General features: G+C 48.1%; 1 protein-coding gene across 1 annotated transcript in view; it reads right to left on the reverse strand.

Moving 5' to 3' along the window:
- Nucleotides 1-4906: 4906 nt before the first annotated feature.
- The window catches only part of LOC117877810 (transmembrane protease serine 11C-like), a 61466-nt gene continuing 44960 nt past the window's right edge, over nucleotides 4907-21412 (reverse strand). Inside the window, exons 6-10 of the mRNA XM_034771315.1 lie at nucleotides 14026-14064; nucleotides 9793-9988; nucleotides 8800-9059; nucleotides 7784-7926; nucleotides 4907-5068 (exon numbers count right to left, since the gene is read on the reverse strand). Of these exons, the coding sequence (XP_034627206.1) occupies nucleotides 4907-5068; nucleotides 7784-7926; nucleotides 8800-9059; nucleotides 9793-9988; nucleotides 14026-14064 (800 nt within the window). The remainder of the gene's footprint in view (nucleotides 5069-7783; nucleotides 7927-8799; nucleotides 9060-9792; nucleotides 9989-14025; nucleotides 14065-21412) is intronic.

A 21412-nucleotide genomic window follows, 5' to 3' on the forward strand; every position in this document is an offset into this window, starting at 1 on the left:
TCTCAGTTTCAGGTGACGTAATTAAGAAGTGGGCAACATTATCTCCCATAAATATAAACAAACTTGTTTGTCTGAGCAATTGGCTGAACAAGGAGTAGGACTGAGTGGACTTGTAGGCTCTAAAGTTTTACATTGTTTTGTTTTTGAGTGCAGTTATGTAACAAAATATACATTTGTAAGTTGCACTTTCATGATAAAGAGATTGCACTACAGTATTTGTATGAGGTGAATTGAAAAACTGTTTCTTTTGTTTATCATTCTTACAGTGCAAATATTTGTAATAAAAAATAATATAAAGTGAGCACTGTACATTTTGTAGTCTGTGTTGCAATTGAAATAGATATATTTGAAAATGTAGAAAAACATCAAAAATATTTAATAAATTTCAATGTGTATTCCATTGTTTAACAGTGCAATTAATCGTGATTAATTTTTTGGAGTTAATTGTGTGAGTTAACTGTGATTATATAATTATAATTTATATAATCACAGTTAACTCACACAATTAACTCCAAAAAATTAATCACGATTAATTGCACTGTTAAACAATGGAATACACATTGAAATTTATTAAATATTTTTGATGTTTTTCTACATTTTCAAATATATCTATTTCAATTGCAACACAGACTACAAAATGTACAGTGCTCACTTTATATTATTTTTTATTACAAATATTTGCACTGTAAGAATGATAAACAAAAGAAACAGTTTTTCAATTCACCTCATACAAATACTGTAGTGCAATCTCTTTATCATGAAAGTGCAACTTACAAATGTATATTTTGTTACATAACTGCACTCAAAAACAAAACAATGTAAAACTTTAGAGCCTACAAGTCCACTCAGTCCTACTCCTTGTTCAGCCAATTGCTCAGACAAACAAGTTTGTTTATATTTATGGGAGATAATGTTGCCCACTTCTTAATTACGTCACCTGAAACTGAGAACAGCATTCACATGGCACTGTTGTAGCTGGCGTCGCAAGATATTTACGTGCCAGATGCGTTAAAGATTCATATGCCTCTTCATACTTTGGCCATTGTTCCAGAGGACATGCTTCTGTGCTGATGACGCTCGTTAAAAAAATAATGTGTTAATTAAATTTGTGACTGAACTCCTAGAGGGAGAATCGTATGTCTCCTGCTCTGTTTTTACCCGCATTCCGCCATATATTTCATGTAATAGCTTTCTTGGATGATGACCCAGCACATGTTGTTCGTTTTAAGAACACTTTCACTGCAAATTTGACAAAATGCAAAGAAGATACCAATGTGAAATTTCTAAAGATAGCTACAGCACTCGACCCAAAGTTTAAGAATCTGAAGTGCCTTTCAAAACCTGAGAGGGACGGGGTGTGGAGCGTGCTTTCAGAAATCTTAAAAGAGCAACACTCTGATGCAGAAACTACAGAACTCGAACCACCAAAAAAGAAAACCAACCTTCTGCTGGTGGCATCTGACTCAGATGATGAAAATGAACATGCGTCAGTCTGTACTGCTTTGGATTGTTATTGAGCAGAACCCGTCATCAGCATGGACGCATGTCCCCTGGAATGGTGGTTGAAGCATCGAGGGACATATGAATCTTTAGTGCATCTGGCACGTAAATACCTTGCAACGCTGGCTACAACAGTGCCATGCAAACACCTGTTCTAAGTTTCAGGTGACATTATAAACAAGAAGCAGGCAGCATTATCTTCTGCAAATGTAAACTAACTTGTTTGTCTGAGCGATTGGCTGAAGAAACTGAGGACTGAGTGGACTTGTAGGCTCTAAAGTTTTACATTGTTTTATTTTTGAATGCAGGTTTTTTTGTACATAATTCTACATGTGTAAGTTCAACTTGCATGATAAAGATATTGCACTACAGTACTTATATCAGGTGAATTGAAAAATACTATTTCTTTTGTTTTTTACAGTGCAAATATTTGTGATAAAAAATAAATATAAAGCAAGCACTGTACACTTTGTATTCTATGTTGTAATTGAATTCAATATATTCAAAAATTTAGAAATATCCAAATATTTAAATACATGGTATTCTATTATTGTTTAATCGCACAATTAATCTTTTTAATAATGCGATTAATTGTGATTTTTTTAATTGCTTGACAACCCTAATATATATAGATACAGATAAAGATATACACACACACATCACTTTCAGTATACGTTTGGGACTAGTTGATTATGGGTTATATAAGCTGAGCTTGGACATCCATTTTGTAGGCAAAAAAAAATTTTTTTTTCAGGTACAAGTCAGAGCCCTTGCCCTTTTAGCCACCTTCTTCTCACCTGCACTCCAGTAGTTACAGGGACAAGTATCCTGATTTGCACCTGCCGTTCAATTACAAGACAGAAACATGGGTGACAATTTTGCAGGCACAAAAAGAACAAGGGAGGCTGCCCTTTGGAAAATGTGGCCCATGATTGTTTTATTTTATTGTATACCCTGATGTTCCTTCTGGAGATGAGAAATTCCTTCCCTCCCTTGTTCCCTATCAATAATGTGGTCAGGGCACACTGACTGAGAACACTGTTCATAGAGATCCTGACCAAACTCCCATTGGATCTCTTCCTTGAGTACCGGATTTGGTCCAGAATGACATCTTAGCTGAAAAGGAGCCGCAATAGAAAAGTGCATGATGAGCCACCTTTGCCAATAAGTGAAGGTAACAGACCTGTTGGATTTGACCCAACCCTGAATATCCCATGACATCTTTTGTAGTTGACTGGCAGAGAAAGAAAAAGAATTTAAAATGACATGGCAAATCAGAATAGAAATGCCGCCATTTAAAAAGTGGAGATTCATTGCACCCATTTTGTTCAGACCAAAGTAGAATGGCTCAAGAGACAGGAAAACCTCAACACTAATTAACTTATCTGAAAATAAGCCAAGATTTTCCAAAAATGGGGGCCTAGAGTTAGGCTCCTGAATCCATATTTAGACACCCAAGTGAGTGGTTTGACCTATCATAAAGTGCTGAGCACCCTGCAACTCCCACCAGCTTCAGTCGTCAAGGGCCACTGTGATGCTTGGGTGTGAAGATGTGGGCAGAAAAGAAAGCAGGGAACTTTGAAAAGCTCTTCAGCAGTAGGAGATTTGCAGCTTCTCTCAATCCCCATGCCGATCCTCTGTATTTTACACCACCAGCTGCTTCTCCTGGCCAACCAGAGACAGGAGGAGGAGCAACCGGACTTACTTTGGTGCCTCGTGGCAGTGGTGAGTCCCAGGGGGATTTGGAGGTGGGAAGGCGAGCATTATGCACCTGGGATCCTTTACTACCAGTGTTATGCATCATGGCATTTTTTAAAAAGTGTATTATCATTTGAAGGGGTGGGTGGTAAAGTTCTCGTGCTGGAGCAGAGGGGTCATCCCCAGGGAATTTCCTTTTGAATGTCCCCTCTGGCCTATTCTTAATGTTTAAAATTACCCTTTGGTTGTAGCCTTCTGAGTCAGGATAATGGTCATCCTTGGCAGGGATAAATCCACCAGTGCAGTAGGAAGCCAAGCACCCAGGTCTTTCTTTTCAGTGAGCCGGAGGCTCAGAATTGTCCAGGATATCTTTACTTAAAGCTCTAATTTATGGTGAGCATTTGTTCCCCTTTCACAAACATCTAGATGAGCGCCTGAACAAAAAGGGTGGGGGAATCTTTTCTGCGATCCGATTTTCCTCCCCGTTCTTTAAAAAAAATAAACTGCATTGCTATTGCACAATAAGTACCAAAATAGGATAGAGCGTGTGTTTGAGGCAATTCAAGAACATTGTGCAGACTGAGAGAAGTCAGCCTAGAGGTACATTAATGGAGCAGCAGCATCCAACTGTAATAAAGATTTTTAAAAAATTAAAGATAATCTGTGCTTCACTGAGTCCATTGAGTTGCTATTAAAAATATACTTTATACCCGCATGACAGATTTTCCCCCCCAGGAATCTACTTTTGGAGTCACTGAAATCCTCCTTCATCTTAGCAAGGCTCTGCCCTTAGTCCTGATTCTTGTGACTTCCCCAGACTCTGACTACCCCTTCGAACCTCTGACTGTGGGCTCTGGGGACTGTTAGATTCTCTTGGGAGCTCCAAAACTCCCTCTGAAGTTTCTTCACAGCAGCCATGACCCCTCATCGTAGCCCCTGGCTTCCTCAAGAGAGCTGAAGGTGGCATCACATCCAAGTTATGTACTCACTGGCACAGCACTACTTACTGTTGCAGGAGAAGGCAGTGCTACCTGCCTTTGGTTCCAACAGAGTTCTGAAGTCAGCAGTGATGTTGCAGTTTAAGATTAAGTGCAGTGCCCTAGCGCCAGGACCCTGCACTGCCATGCTGTATACTCTAGTTTATTTCTCGTCCTCCTCATTCCATGTTCTGGAGCAGTGGGGGAGGCCAGGCTCTCAGCAACTGGAGGGAAAGCCCTGAGTCTTAATTGCAACCAGTCTCTTGTGATTGGTGAACTGTGCTGATAGGCTCTGAAAGGAGGAACTGTCCAGCCTTGCCTAGCTAGAATAAAAGTGGCTAAGACTTTGGGCCCCAGTGGAGGAGGAGGAGGGTAGCAAGGCTGGGGGAATCATCAGACCTTGGGACAGGTAACTCTCCTTTCCTGGGGAAAGTACATACACTTTTTAACTAGTAAAATAAATAAATCAGCAGCTTTTTTCATTTTGATGGGGTGCTTTCCTTTCCTCTAATAGGCCAGAGTGGTTCGGAGTTTGGAGAGGAGGCAGGTGATCTCACACATTCAGTGTAAATTCACAAGGGGCTATGGCATCTCCAGCAGCGAAGCTCGCGCTTGTTTTGGACAGGAATTGATGTAGGGATATATAGATTAAATGACACCTTGTAGAGTTACAGACAAGTATGACCTGCATACAGCCTGTGTAGCTTAGTCCAGTTGTGACTTCTGCAGCATTAGAGGCCAATTTTTGAGGTGATCCAGTCCCGATAGTAAGTCACTCGTGTGTAGACTCCCGGCTTATTTGGTTTAGCACATTCATCTCCCCAGCTCACTATTCCCACGAGATACCACATTCCTCTAGAATCTGGACTAACCAGTGGGCCACCAGAGTCACCCTACGAGAGGAGGAAAAAAGAGAAAAAAGAAATTGAGTGTACCAGAAAGGAAAATATAGCTATTTTCACAGGCAATAGGGTGTGGAAAGGGACAGCTTCCTTTGATGGAAGATGGGAAGAGAGTATTATTTAAAGGAACACCATCAACCTGGAACTTAGTCACTTTCCAAAAACTAAGGGTACATCTATCCCGCAAATGAAGATATGATTGGAGCACAGGTAGGCATACCCATGTGAGTTTTAATCTAGCTAGCACGGATAACAGTAGCGAAGATGTGGCGACACCAACTTCAGCGTGGGCCAGCAACCAGAGTAGGTATCCGGAGTCCCTGGTGGGCTTGTACTGAGATGGCTAGTCTGCGCCGAAGCCCGTGCCACCACGTCTTCACTACTACTGTTATCCACACTAGCTAGACTAAAGCTACCATGGGCATGTCTACCCATGCTACACTCACACCTTCATTTGCCGTGCAGATGTGCCCTACAGCACTGGTTCTCAACCAGAGGTACGCCTACCCCGGGGGGTACTCAGAGGTCTTCCGGGATTACATCAACTCACTAAATATTTGCCTAGTTTTATGGCAGGCTACATAAAAAGCGCTAGCAAAGTCAGTACAAACTAAAATTTCATACAGACAAAGCCTTGTTTAACCTGCACTATATAAGATACACTGAAACGTAAGTACAATATTTATATTCCATTTGATTTATTTTATAATTATATGGTAAAAATGAGGAAGTTCAGCAATGTGTCAGTAACAGTGTGCTGTGACACCTGTATTTTTATGTCTGATTTTGTAAGCAAGTCGTTTTGAAGTGGGGTGAAACTTGAGGGTACACAAGACAAATCAGACTGTTGAAAGGGGTACAGTCGTCTGGAAAGGTTGAGAGCCACTGCCCTACATGATAAGCTGTGGTTCTTTGCCAGCCAAGGAGCCCCCTGCCAGTTTCTGTAGTGGAGAATGGGAACCTGACTAAGGACTTAATCTCAAGCCCACTGAAATCAGAGGGAGTCTTTCAGGGGAAACAGTAAAACAGTTGTACACAAAGTACTGTCAAACACGCACAGCAAACGGAACAAGAACAATATTTTCCCCGCAATCCTTTCCCTTCTAAACAATCTTAGGTGTTACTTGTAACTATAGTAGGTTAAAAAGAAGTTTTCAGTCAGAACTGTGGTTTTTAAGTTGATGACATTTCTTTACATGTTAAACACATTAGCCTCTCTCAGATTTTAAATTCAGACACTGTGTAAATAGCATCACACGTAAATCAGATTGGTCTGGGACGTTTACGGGATTTCAGGCAAGTTAGTTCTGGTATAACAGGGAATATATTCCCTTCCTTCACCAACTTTACTGAAAGATATAAATGATAGCCCTTTTCTATGTGGAATAGAATGGGAACACAGGAACTAGGTTATCTGGACTGAAGATATTTAGGCCCCAATCCTGCAAAGACTTTGGCATATAATAATTTCATGCACATTGAATTGAATGGGAATACTCATATGCATAAAGTTAAGCACATGCAGAACTCTTTGCAGGATTGGGGCTATAATGGGGAGCTGTTAAGTATTTAGACTCAACATTTAGATGAACTTTTCAGAACCTCAATAGAAATGTTAAAAATATTGCCATGGAGACAGTTTTGGTTTGGATATGATCCTGGCAGTCTGCACGTCAAACGTTGCAGCATCCCATGTGCATCTTGTTTTAGAACAATCTTTAATTATTGTTTCAACCAGTTTTCCTGGTCCTGAAGCCGTCTCACTGCTCCGTAATGCCTTAGCACCTTTTAAAAAAAAAAACAGGTACATTTGCTGCTCTCCAGACCAGAAACTGATTTTAATGAGTGATTGCACATTTTAATAAGCGATTGCTCAGCCACTTCATTCCTAAACTCCTTCAGAATTCTTGAACGGTTACTGTCTGGTCCTGGCTGCCTGCTGCTGTTGAATTTTTTAATGTTTGACATCTCAGATGATGCCTCATTTTTATTATCTGGAAAAAAGCAGGTCAGGTATCACTCAGCGTCAAAGCTAGCAGAGAGAGAGTACAAAGTAATTTGTTCCTTACGGGACAGATTCTCATTTATCCTAAGGCCACTTTATTGCACTCTAGCAGTGCAAAAGGGCCTTAAAATAGGCATAACTATAATTCATCTTAACTCTGCTGTCATGCCTAGCTCCAGCATAACAATTTACTCTCACATTAAGGCCCCTTTATAGAGCAGAGCCCGAATGTAAATGGGAATCAGGCCCACTTCCTAGCAGAAAACAAATCACTTGCCAACAGGAACTCAATAGCTGCAGGGCGGGGATGGAGGAAGGCTGAGGCAGCGACACAGGGAAGCCAGGAGATGGCAATACTTGTGGGAGCTGGTGGGGAGTGACAAACTGTGCAGGCCATGATGGGAGATAAAGATTGGGCACCAGCCAACTTTGAATTACAGGGCTCCAGTTCCATCTGGCACTTTTGAATTTTACAAGTACTCTCCTAGTTCTGTTAATATGAGTTTTATGTGCTAAACTGCAGGTAAAAAATGTTTTATTTTACAAACCTCTTTGCCAGAGTCTTGGTTGAATCAGAACCCATATAAACAAAGAACCCAGGGAAGGAGCAGATACAGTATTGGTTAAGATTTGGGGATCACTATATTTAATCATTTAAAGTCATTTTCCCTACTAGTTCTCAGTATTGAACTTAGACCTACCTGACAGGCATCTACTCCTCCTTCCAAGTATCCAGCACACAACATCCCAGGTGTGATGACCCCATCGTACACTTCTTTCCTATTGCAAGTGTTTGAGTCTATGAGTTTCACTGTTGCTTCCCGGAGAACATTAGGACTCGGGCCTGAAGGGAAAAAATGACTCTACAAATATAAATCCTTTGCACTAGCTAAGATGTGGAAGGAGCATTTAGCATCTGTTCATGGGTGAGAGTGCTGGGCTGGGCTAAGAAGACATAGAGCTGCTCCAGCTTGTACCACTTTTCATAGATTGAAGTAATATACGGGAGGAGTTGTACATACATTATAATCAACATTACTTTGTAGGAAGGGCTTGAAGGGTTCCGTAGTAAAGAGCCGTGAGTCACTGATTAAGATGGCACACTCTCATATGAGGACATAGGAGCGGTATCACTGAGGTGGGAGAGGAGGCCTACCACAGTCGATTTACTCCTGAGTACAGTACCATACAATGGAGCAGAGGCTAATAATTTCAGCAGGTGACACGGAGCCAAGATGGCTAGTTCTATGGCTAGTTTTGTTCTGACTGTGTGAACTTGAGTAAGCCACCGATCTCCAGCTCCGTTTGCACCCCTGCTCCATGGGTTATAATACATATCTCACAAAGGTTTTGGGAAACCCCAATCAAGGTCAGCACCCTGTTGTCATATTCACTGTACAAACACATTGCTAGACAGTGCTTGCCACAAAGAGCTTGCAATCTCAAATGTATGGACAGAAACAGAATGTCAGACTCCTCCCCAGTTTCTGTTTCAGTGGCTGGCAGCTTTGTCTTTTTCCAACCCAACATTAGAGAGCAAGTAAATGCAGAATGTGTTTCTTATAGTTACACAAATCTATGACTTTTTTGCAAGGATTAAACAAGATGTGGCCACATAGCTGCTCTCACTTAAACAGTTAGTTGGACTCATCATTAATGTAAAACGTCAGATGTTGTTTTTTTTTTTTTTTTTTTTTTTGCAGATGGAGGCACTCACCATCGTCGCTCAGTGCTCCCCAGCCTGTGATGACAGCGTCAGAATTATATGGGAAAATCTGAGATGGATCTGGCAGACAGACGCGATGTACGGTATTTGTAAAATCAACTCCTTTCGAGAGTTTCACGATAGCTATATCATAGTTGTGTGCTGGATAACGGTACTTTTCATGGACAATAATAGCTTTGACAAAGCGTTTCATTCTTGAAGGTCTTAAAAGAGTTCCAAAGGTAACAGTCCATAGACGTGGGTTATTTGCTCTGGAAAAGATGAAAGAACTTTGTAGATATATTTAAGCCATGGAGATAAAGGTCTCTAGACTTGGTCCAGTGTATGTAGCTCAAAACCTCACCCATATTTCCTTACAAAAGCCTTGGAAGATCTTGGTGGAATGGAGAATTGGGCCTGCACCATCCCATCTGTATTACTCACTGGCCAAATCATAAATGTGGCCAGGTAGCTTCCCAATACACAAAGCGAATACAGCACACTACAGCAGGTAACCAAAGGTGCTTGCCTTGCCGTTTGCTGACCCTTAATCTATTCCAGTTTTTATATTGCCACACCCTTCAGAAGCAATGAGCCTTCACTGTCTCCTTGGCTATTCAAAAAAGGAGTGATGGAACCATCAAATTCTAACCTCTGCTCCAGGGAACACCACACACCGCTGTCCATAGAAGGAAAGGGGTAAGGTGACCTAATGGCTCAAAAAACATGTATATTTGGGCCAAGCTGTGATAGCACGAAGTCATTCCTCTTGCCCTACCTGACCTTAGGCAGAACCGCTTCCTTTGCAGCATCTTCCAGAGCCTTTTCCTCAGGAACTATTTTCTCAAGCTTCAAAAAGAACGGTCACCGCTCTCTGCCTGAAACGCTGCAACTTTACTACGGCCCTTCCGGGGCTTGGCATTGGTTCTGAATGGAGCACCATTTGATGTGCAGGTCAGTACATACCACATCGTCCTGCAGTCTCTTTCAGAGCTGGGAACTTACTTTCTAAAGCAGTGAGCTGCAGACAGAAGCCACGTGTTGCTGATCAGCGTTGCACCACAACGGTGGATGTTGTTCTGCCGTAAACTCGCTTGCCACGGCCAATCCCCAAGCTCTGCAGAAGCCAACCCTCCGACTACTCTTTCGGACGTTGATGACGATTTTGATTTCGATGATCTATTCTGTCGTAACCCACAGACTGTCAAAATGGGGAGAGAGAACATAAGTCATTTCTCAATGTACTAATTGTGCCTCTTGATGCCTCTAGGCACATGTACAAAATGTACCGTAAGATAACATGCAATTAGACCCTGTAATGACATAATGTCAAACTCAAAACACGCCCTGATATGGAGGCTGTCCACACCCACCCCCTCAAGTAAAAGTCTGAGAGAACAGATGAGGCTTGTGGAGAGCCATGAAGTTCAACAGACTTCAACAGGCTCAATTGCATGACTAAGAGGAGCAAATTCTAGAGTCGAGAGCCCTTCACCCTGCACCCCGCCTCCAAGGAGTGTCGGTTTGAACGTCGCAGCTGGTCTCAGTTGCTGGGATAAGGCACCTCTCGAAGACAGCTGGGACCCTCACCATGTAGTATTTTACAGAAAAAGCAGCACCTTGAATTTCAGCCAGACATGACTTGGAAGACAGTGCAACATATGGAGCGTGTATGCAATGCGCTCTCAGTGAAACACTGCTATAGAAACTGGCAGCTGCGATTTGCACCAGCTGAAGTTTCCAAATGGTTCTTGAGCGTAGCCCCAAGTAGAGCATGTTGCACTAATCCAAGCCGGAAGTGACAAAGGCATGGATAACCATAGCGAGGTGTGCATCTGACAGGAAAGGTGACAAGCTCTTTGCCAAGAGGAGACAAAGACAAGATTCTTGGCTTCTGCTACTACCTGGAAATCCAGGAGTAGTTGACGGTCTGTCAGGCATAAGGCCCTCAGCTGCACCTGTTCAGTACTCCTGACACCCTAGGCTGCCTGATGGACTGCCCTGCCTGACTGGCTGAGAAAGCCAGAAGGCCGGTTCTTAACCCTAGCAGCAGCAGCAGCTTGCTGGCTGCTTAACACACACGTCCACAGACTCTCTGTCTCCCTGCACCCATCTCTCCGAGCTCTGCTCCTGCTCTGCTCTTCCACAGCTCCAGCCCAGACCCTGACCAGCCTTGCTCCTGCCCTTCCCTAACTCCTGGTCATCTGGTTCCGATCCTCAGCTCCGACTCCTGACTCCAACTCTGCCTCAACCTTTGGCTCTGTCATTCGGACTCTGACTTCAGTTCCAATCCCCAGCTCTGACGCCGACCCTGTTTCGACCCCAGACTCTGGAATTCGGCCTCCAACCACTAGGTCTGACTCCTGCTCTGACTGCCTATGACCTGGTCTCCTGACAGTTTGAGCAGCCCAAATTCTAAAACAGGGGAACTAGGCCGACAAGGGGTCCAGACCAGTGGCTAGTACAGATCCCTCCTGGCCAATCTTTCCCTGCTCCTATTTCTGCTGCGCCCGCAGTTGTTCCCCACTGACCAATGCAGAGTGGAGCTCATTATTAGCCGGCTGACTGGGGAAGCTCTGGCCTGGGCATTCCCACTCCTAGAGAAAGCAAGCCCACTCCTGGGCCAGCTTGAAGACTTCATTCATGCCGTGGCCACAATCTTCGAGCGTAGAGCCGAGAGTACCCTTCGGGCGTCACAGCAGTGACCTCAGCACGTTGCTAAGTATGCCCCAGAGTTCCACTGCTTGGTAGCAGAGACTGAATGGAACGAGGCCGCACAGTATTATCATTTCTGCTTCAGCCTAAATGATGACATCAAAGATGAGCTCACACAAGTGGACTCCCCACCCATTATGGATGTCCTGATTGACCTCAGCATAAAGACTGACAACTGCCTGATGGAACACAGCCAAGAAAGAAGTTCAGCTTCCCAGATCCTGCCAGTCCTCCTGTCTCCAGCCCATCAACCTTCAGTGCTTTCCCCACAGCCCGAACCCATGCAGCTCAACAGAGAAAATGCAGCATCGAGCATTGTGGCTATGCCTGTACTGTGGAAGACCAGGACACTTCGCATTGGGCTGCCCTGCCAAGGTCCACTCTGCACCCAGGTCAGGGAATGCCAAGCCGCAGCCCCCAGGAGGGAGTCTGGGTGGGGGTGGCGCTCTCTGCCTCTTATCGGTACCCAGCATCCGTACCTGTCTGCTGATACGCTGACAATGACCAGGTGTGTACTGACACATCTGCAACTCCCTCTGCAAGCCCGCACCCCTCCATCTCCAACGTCCACCGGGAGGCACTGGTGGATTCTGATGCCTCCGGCAACTTCATGGATCAGGACTTCGTATGAGTACATCAGATCCCCACCCAACGCAAGGACACTCCAGACTTGGTGGAATCTATTGATGGCTTGCTCATTTCATCAGGCCCAGTTACCCCCCAGACCACACCCCTGCAGGTGGTGACTCTTCAGGGTCACCAAGAAACCCTTCAGTTTGCCCTTATCTGAGCACCACATTTTCCAGTTGTTCTCAGCATGCCCTGGACACTTCTTATGATCCATGCATTCATTGGCAGGCAGGCACAATACTGTTCGGCTCCCCACATTGCCAACAATTCTGTCCCTGGAATCCAAATATGGGGACCGTAGACTGGGAGCCTTCCTCGAGATTCCAAGTCTGAGCAGGTTAATCCCCAGGGAGTCTTGTTACCCACTGCAGTCCAGTCCACTGCCTCCAAGTTACCACTTAAATATAAGGATTTTACCAATATGTTCGAGAAACAGAATGCAGATGCTCTGCCACTCCATTGCAGCTGTAACTGTCCCATCAACTTTCAGCCCACTCCAATCCCCTTTGTCCGCATCTGCTTCCTTTCGGAGCCAGAACTTCAGGCTCTCCATGACTACCTCCAGGAATATCTACAAATGTGGTTTAGCTATCCTTCCATGTCTCCAGCTGGGGCTCCAATTTTCTTTGTGAAGAAAAAAGATGGATCAATAAGGCTTTGTGTTGACTATCGGCTGTTAAACAGAGTCCCAATTCGAAATCAACGTTCTCTCCCTCTCATTAACATGCTTTTACAAAAGACTCCGCTCTGCAAAGGTTTTTACTTTGCAGTAAAATATAACTTTGTCCCAAATAGAGAGGGAGATGAGTGGAAGACCAACTTCCATACATGGGACAGACACTGAGTGCCTGGTCATGCCATTCGGCCTGTGCAATGCCCCAGAAACATTTCAGTACTTCATAAACAATATCTTCAGAGATGCGTTAGACTGCCACGTAGTCATTTATCTGGACGACATACTCATCTTTTCTGACAATCAGGCTTCTCTTGATCAGCATGTCCACGGCATCCTAGACTTTGCCAATGCCATCTATATGCCAAGCCCAAAAAATGCAAGTGTGACCAGGATACAATAGAATTCTTTGGTTACATTATCTCCTCTGAGGGAATAACCAGGGACCCATGCAAGGTGGCCGTCACCTCCGACTGTGCTGCACCAAAGGACACCAGTGGGGTCCAATGGTTCCTAGGCTGTGCTAACTTCTACAGGTGATTCATTGAGGGATTTTCCAGACTAGTTGCTCCTCTGAGCACCCTTCTGTGAAAAGGAGTCCGGTTCACCCTTGGAAACCCACGTAGTAGAGAGAGGGGAATGTTGTTTCTACTGGAAGTGGTCAGGTTTCCTGTCCAAGTGCTCACAGCCCATAAAAACCTGGAATATCTTCGAGCAACTGGATACTTCAACCAACAACAGATCCACTGGTCCCTCTTCTTCATCCAGTTTGACTTCATAGTTGCCTATTGCCCAGGAACCAGAAATGGAAAGACTGACGCTCTGTCCCATAAGGCTGAGTACCTGGAACAGGTGAGAAGACTCCCTCTGCGATTCTAAAGGCATCCAACTTCATCAATGGCACAGCAGACAACAGCGTAATGGAGCCAGATCAGCTCAGATCTGCCAGACTCCGGAGAATGTGGACGCCTCCTTCAGGCAAGCCCCCCGCAGGGTGGGAGGCTCAGGCGAGCCCCGGGTGGTGTTCCGTTTTCCCTTTGGGAAATATGGTCACCCTAGTAAAACCTGAAGGAATTGGGAAGATGCATCCCCCATGACAGTGCAAGGCTCTGTGTAAAGTGTAAGGTCAACTTCATTCAAGAGAGAAAGAGGAAGCTTTTTAAAAGGCCAGAAAAATAAAACAGTCAGGGAACTGCCAAGCATGCAGTGCTTTCACTTACAGTCACTGAAGAGGGTTTCAGCGCTCTCTCTCCTCATATCTGAAATAAACAAACAAACAGAGTGAGTTCAGCACAGCCAGGGGTTTTTAACCTATGAATGCAGCTTAAATTAGGCCCAGTCCACAGTAAAGGGTGGGGTGGAGCTGAACTGCTACAGAGGAATCACTTGGAGGTGGAATATTTCCTGCTGTGCACCATTATTATATCCCCTGATGGGGTACAGCTTGGTCTCTCTCTAAGCAGCCAGCCATCTCCTATGGACCAGAGCACGGCCTGGACACTGCAGAAGGCTCCGTATGCTCTCCCCCATCACACTCTGCAGCAGCATAAGGGTCAGACACAATCTGGCCCTGAGACTGTGAGCTCTTCATGGCAGGGGCCACGGCGCAGCTCCCCAGTGGGTGTAGTTTGTCAGCGTTGGCTCCGACTTCAATGGAGCTAAGACAACCTGCACCACCTGAGGAGCTGCTCCCACAGCTTCTTATTTGGACGGGGAGGTGCCTGGTACACTTTTGGAGGCTGAAATAAATAAATAAAATGAATACTAATAATTTGGTGTGTCACTGTGGGGCATTGATGGCACTGTTGAAATACCCTCCACCCCCAATTCATTACACCATATCTATGGTGTGATTCAGCACTCACAGAAGTCTGTGTAAAGGTTGTCAGTGATGTTAATGGGCACAGGGTCAGGCCCACAAACATCAATATAGTCCCCTGGCTACAACACCCACTTTCTAACCAGAGACCCGTTTCTGGTTACTTGCAGGGCAGTGGAAAAACCCACCTGTTCAATAACATTTTGAAGTTGTCCAATGACTCTTGAACAGCAACCTACACCTAGGTATCTACCGTCACTTCGCTCTCTTCTGCCTTCCCTACTGTCACCTGGGTATCACCCGATACCTATCCTCATCCACGTCCCTCTCCTCTGCCTTCTCCACCGTCCCCTGGGTATCAACCGATACCTATCCACATCCACGTCCCTCTCCTCTGCCTTCTCTTCCGTCACCTGGGTATCACCCGATACCTATCCTCATCCACGTCCCTCTCCTCTGCCTTCTCTTCCGTCCCCTGGGTATCACCCAATACCTATCCTCATCCACGTCCCGCTCCTCTGCCTTCTCTTCCGTCACCTGGGTACCACCCGATACCTATCCTCATCCACGTCCCTCTCCTCTGCCTTCTCTTCCGTCACCTGGGTATCACCCGATACCTATCCTCATCCACGTCCCTCTCCTCTGCCTTCTCTTCCGTCACCTGGGTATCACCCGATACCTATCCTCATCCACGTCCCTCTCCTCTGCCTTCTCTTCCGTCACCTGGGTATCACCCGATACCTATCCTCATCCACGTCCCTCTCCTCTGCCTTCTCTTCCGTCACCTGGGTATCACCCGATACCTATCCTCATCCACGTCCCTCTCCTCTGCCTTCTCTTCCGTCACCTGGGTATCACCCGATACCTATCCTCATCCACGTCCCTCTCCTCTGCCTTCTCTTCCGTCACCTGGGTATCACCCGATACCTATCCTCATCCACGTCCCTCTCCTCTGCCTTCTCTTCCGTCACCTGGGTATCACCCGATACCTATCCTCATCCACGTCCCTCTCCTCTGCCTTCTCTTCCGTCACCTGGGTATCACCCGATACCTATCCTCATCCACGTCCCTCTCCTCTGCCTTCTCTTCCGTCACCTGGGTATCACCCGATACCTATCCTCATCCACGTCCCTCTCCTCTGCCTTCTCTTCCGTCACCTGGGTATCACCCGATACCTATCCTCATCCACGTCCCTCTCCTCTGCCTTCTCTTCCGTCACCTGGGTATCACCCGATACCTATCCTCATCCACGTCCCTCTCCTCTGCCTTCTCTTCCGTCACCTGGGTATCACCCGATACCTATCCTCATCCACGTCCCTCTCCTCTGCCTTCTCTTCCGTCACCTGGGTATCACCCGATACCTATCCTCATCCACGTCCCTCTCCTCTGCCTTCTCTTCCGTCACCTGGGTATCACCCGATACCTATCCTCATCCACGTCCCTCTCCTCTGCCTTCTCTTCCGTCACCTGGGTATCACCCGATACCTATCCTCATCCACGTCCCTCTCCTCTGCCTTCTCTTCCGTCACCTGGGTATCACCCGATACCTATCCTCATCCACGTCCCTCTCCTCTGCCTTCTCTTCCGTCACCTGGGTATCACCCGATACCTATCCTCATCCACGTCCCTCTCCTCTGCCTTCTCTTCCGTCACCTGGGTATCACCCGATACCTATCCTCATCCACGTCCCTCTCCTCTGCCTTCTCTTCCGTCACCTGGGTATCACCCGATACCTATCCTCATCCACGTCCCTCTCCTCTGCCTTCTCTTCCGTCACCTGGGTATCACCCGATACCTATCCTCATCCACGTCCCTCTCCTCTGCCTTCTCTTCCGTCACCTGGGTATCACCCGATACCTATCCTCATCCACGTCCCTCTCCTCTGCCTTCTCTTCCGTCACCTGGGTATCACCCGATACCTATCCTCATCCACGTCCCTCTCCTCTGCCTTCTCTTCCGTCACCTGGGTATCACCCGATACCTATCCTCATCCACGTCCCTCTCCTCTGCCTTCTCTTCCGTCACCTGGGTATCACCCGATACCTATCCTCATCCACGTCCCTCTCCTCTGCCTTCTCTTCCGTCACCTGGGTATCACCCGATACCTATCCTCATCCACGTCCCTCTCCTCTGCCTTCTCTTCCGTCACCTGGGTATCACCCGATACCTATCCTCATCCACGTCCCTCTCCTCTGCCTTCTCTTCCGTCACCTGGGTATCACCCGATACCTATCCTCATCCACGTCCCTCTCCTCTGCCTTCTCTTCCGTCACCTGGGTATCACCCGATACCTATCCTCATCCACGTCCCTCTCCTCTGCCTTCTCTTCCGTCACCTGGGTATCACCCGATACCTATCCTCATCCACGTCCCTCTCCTCTGCCTTCTCTTCCGTCACCTGGGTATCACCCGATACCTATCCTCATCCACGTCCCTCTCCTCTGCCTTCTCTTCCGTCACCTGGGTATCACCCGATACCTATCCTCATCCACGTCCCTCTCCTCTGCCTTCTCTTCCGTCACCTGGGTATCACCCGATACCTATCCTCATCCACGTCCCTCTCCTCTGCCTTCTCTTCCGTCACCTGGGTATCACCCGATACCTATCCTCATCCACGTCCCTCTCCTCTGCCTTCTCTTCCGTCACCTGGGTATCACCCGATACCTATCCTCATCCACGTCCCTCTCCTCTGCCTTCTCTTCCGTCACCTGGGTATCACCCGATACCTATCCTCATCCACGTCCCTCTCCTCTGCCTTCTCTTCCGTCACCTGGGTATCACCCGATACCTATCCTCATCCACGTCCCTCTCCTCTGCCTTCTCTTCCGTCACCTGGGTATCACCCGATACCTATCCTCATCCACGTCCCTCTCCTCTGCCTTCTCTTCCGTCACCTGGGTATCACCCGATACCTATCCTCATCCACGTCCCTCTCCTCTGCCTTCTCTTCCGTCACCTGGGTATCACCCGATACCTATCCTCATCCACGTCCCTCTCCTCTGCCTTCTCTTCCGTCACCTGGGTATCACCCGATACCTATCCTCATCCACGTCCCTCTCCTCTGCCTTCTCTTCCGTCACCTGGGTATCACCCGATACCTATCCTCATCCACGTCCCTCTCCTCTGCCTTCTCTTCCGTCACCTGGGTATCACCCGATACCTATCCTCATCCACGTCCCTCTCCTCTGCCTTCTCTTCCGTCACCTGGGTATCACCCGATACCTATCCTCATCCACGTCCCTCTCCTCTGCCTTCTCTTCCGTCACCTGGGTATCACCCGATACCTATCCTCATCCACGTCCCTCTCCTCTGCCTTCTCTTCCGTCACCTGGGTATCACCCGATACCTATCCTCATCCACGTCCCTCTCCTCTGCCTTCTCTTCCGTCACCTGGGTATCACCCGATACCTATCCTCATCCACGTCCCTCTCCTCTGCCTTCTCTTCCGTCACCTGGGTATCACCCGATACCTATCCTCATCCACGTCCCTCTCCTCTGCCTTCTCTTCCGTCACCTGGGTATCACCCGATACCTATCCTCATCCACGTCCCTCTCCTCTGCCTTCTCTTCCGTCACCTGGGTATCACCCGATACCTATCCTCATCCACGTCCCTCTCCTCTGCCTTCTCTTCCGTCACCTGGGTATCACCCGATACCTATCCTCATCCACGTCCCTCTCCTCTGCCTTCTCTTCCGTCACCTGGGTATCACCCGATACCTATCCTCATCCACGTCCCTCTCCTCTGCCTTCTCTTCCGTCACCTGGGTATCACCCGATACCTATCCTCATCCACGTCCCTCTCCTCTGCCTTCTCTTCCGTCACCTGGGTATCACCCGATACCTATCCTCATCCACGTCCCTCTCCTCTGCCTTCTCTTCCGTCACCTGGGTATCACCCGATACCTATCCTCATCCACGTCCCTCTCCTCTGCCTTCTCTTCCGTCACCTGGGTATCACCCGATACCTATCCTCATCCACGTCCCTCTCCTCTGCCTTCTCTTCCGTCACCTGGGTATCACCCGATACCTATCCTCATCCACGTCCCTCTCCTCTGCCTTCTCTTCCGTCACCTGGGTATCACCCGATACCTATCCTCATCCACGTCCCTCTCCTCTGCCTTCTCTTCCGTCACCTGGGTATCACCCGATACCTATCCTCATCCACGTCCCTCTCCTCTGCCTTCTCTTCCGTCACCTGGGTATCACCCGATACCTATCCTCATCCACGTCCCTCTCCTCTGCCTTCTCTTCCGTCACCTGGGTATCACCCGATACCTATCCTCATCCACGTCCCTCTCCTCTGCCTTCTCTTCCGTCACCTGGGTATCACCCGATACCTATCCTCATCCACGTCCCTCTCCTCTGCCTTCTCTTCCGTCACCTGGGTATCACCCGATACCTATCCTCATCCACGTCCCTCTCCTCTGCCTTCTCTTCCGTCACCTGGGTATCACCCGATACCTATCCTCATCCACGTCCCTCTCCTCTGCCTTCTCTTCCGTCACCTGGGTATCACCCGATACCTATCCTCATCCACGTCCCTCTCCTCTGCCTTCTCTTCCGTCACCTGGGTATCACCCGATACCTATCCTCATCCACGTCCCTCTCCTCTGCCTTCTCTTCCGTCACCTGGGTATCACCCGATACCTATCCTCATCCACGTCCCTCTCCTCTGCCTTCTCTTCCGTCACCTGGGTATCACCCGATACCTATCCTCATCCACGTCCCTCTCCTCTGCCTTCTCTTCCGTCACCTGGGTATCACCCGATACCTATCCTCATCCACGTCCCTCTCCTCTGCCTTCTCTTCCGTCACCTGGGTATCACCCGATACCTATCCTCATCCACGTCCCTCTCCTCTGCCTTCTCTTCCGTCACCTGGGTATCACCCGATACCTATCCTCATCCACGTCCCTCTCCTCTGCCTTCTCTTCCGTCACCTGGGTATCACCCGATACCTATCCTCATCCACGTCCCTCTCCTCTGCCTTCTCTTCCGTCACCTGGGTATCACCCGATACCTATCCTCATCCACGTCCCTCTCCTCTGCCTTCTCTTCCGTCACCTGGGTATCACCCGATACCTATCCTCATCCACGTCCCTCTCCTCTGCCTTCTCTTCCGTCACCTGGGTATCACCCGATACCTATCCTCATCCACGTCCCTCTCCTCTGCCTTCTCTTCCGTCACCTGGGTATCACCCGATACCTATCCTCATCCACGTCCCTCTCCTCTGCCTTCTCTTCCGTCACCTGGGTATCACCCGATACCTATCCTCATCCACGTCCCTCTCCTCTGCCTTCTCTTCCGTCACCTGGGTATCACCCGATACCTATCCTCATCCACGTCCCTCTCCTCTGCCTTCTCTTCCGTCACCTGGGTATCACCCGATACCTATCCTCATCCACGTCCCTCTCCTCTGCCTTCTCTTCCGTCACCTGGGTATCACCCGATACCTATCCTCATCCACGTCCCTCTCCTCTGCCTTCTCTTCCGTCACCTGGGTATCACCCGATACCTATCCTCATCCACGTCCCTCTCCTCTGCCTTCTCTTCCGTCACCTGGGTATCACCCGATACCTATCCTCATCCACGTCCCTCTCCTCTGCCTTCTCTTCCGTCACCTGGGTATCACCCGATACCTATCCTCATCCACGTCCCTCTCCTCTGCCTTCTCTTCCGTCACCTGGGTATCACCCGATACCTATCCTCATCCACGTCCCTCTCCTCTGCCTTCTCTTCCGTCACCTGGGTATCACCCGATACCTATCCTCATCCACGTCCCTCTCCTCTGCCTTCTCTTCCGTCACCTGGGTATCACCCGATACCTATCCTCATCCACGTCCCTCTCCTCTGCCTTCTCTTCCGTCACCTGGGTATCACCCGATACCTATCCTCATCCACGTCCCTCTCCTCTGCCTTCTCTTCCGTCACCTGGGTATCACCCGATACCTATCCTCATCCACGTCCCTCTCCTCTGCCTTCTCTTCCGTCACCTGGGTATCACCCGATACCTATCCTCATCCACGTCCCTCTCCTCTGCCTTCTCTTCCGTCACCTGGGTATCACCCGATACCTATCCTCATCCACGTCCCTCTCCTCTGCCTTCTCTTCCGTCACCTGGGTATCACCCGATACCTATCCTCATCCACGTCCCTCTCCTCTGCCTTCTCTTCCGTCACCTGGGTATCACCCGATACCTATCCTCATCCACGTCCCTCTCCTCTGCCTTCTCTTCCGTCACCTGGGTATCACCCGATACCTATCCTCATCCACGTCCCTCTCCTCTGCCTTCTCTTCCGTCACCTGGGTATCACCCGATACCTATCCTCATCCACGTCCCTCTCCTCTGCCTTCTCTTCCGTCACCTGGGTATCACCCGATACCTATCCTCATCCACGTCCCTCTCCTCTGCCTTCTCTTCCGTCACCTGGGTATCACCCGATACCTATCCTCATCCACGTCCCTCTCCTCTGCCTTCTCTTCCGTCACCTGGGTATCACCCGATACCTATCCTCATCCACGTCCCTCTCCTCTGCCTTCTCTTCCGTCACCTGGGTATCACCCGATACCTATCCTCATCCACGTCCCTCTCCTCTGCCTTCTCTTCCGTCACCTGGGTATCACCCGATACCTATCCTCATCCACGTCCCTCTCCTCTGCCTTCTCTTCCGTCACCTGGGTATCACCCGATACCTATCCTCATCCACGTCCCTCTCCTCTGCCTTCTCTTCCGTCACCTGGGTATCACCCGATACCTATCCTCATCCACGTCCCTCTCCTCTGCCTTC

The sequence above is a fragment of the Trachemys scripta genome, chromosome 5 (genome assembly GCF_013100865.1).
Source record: "Trachemys scripta elegans isolate TJP31775 chromosome 5, CAS_Tse_1.0, whole genome shotgun sequence".
NCBI lineage: Eukaryota > Metazoa > Chordata > Testudines > Emydidae > Trachemys > Trachemys scripta.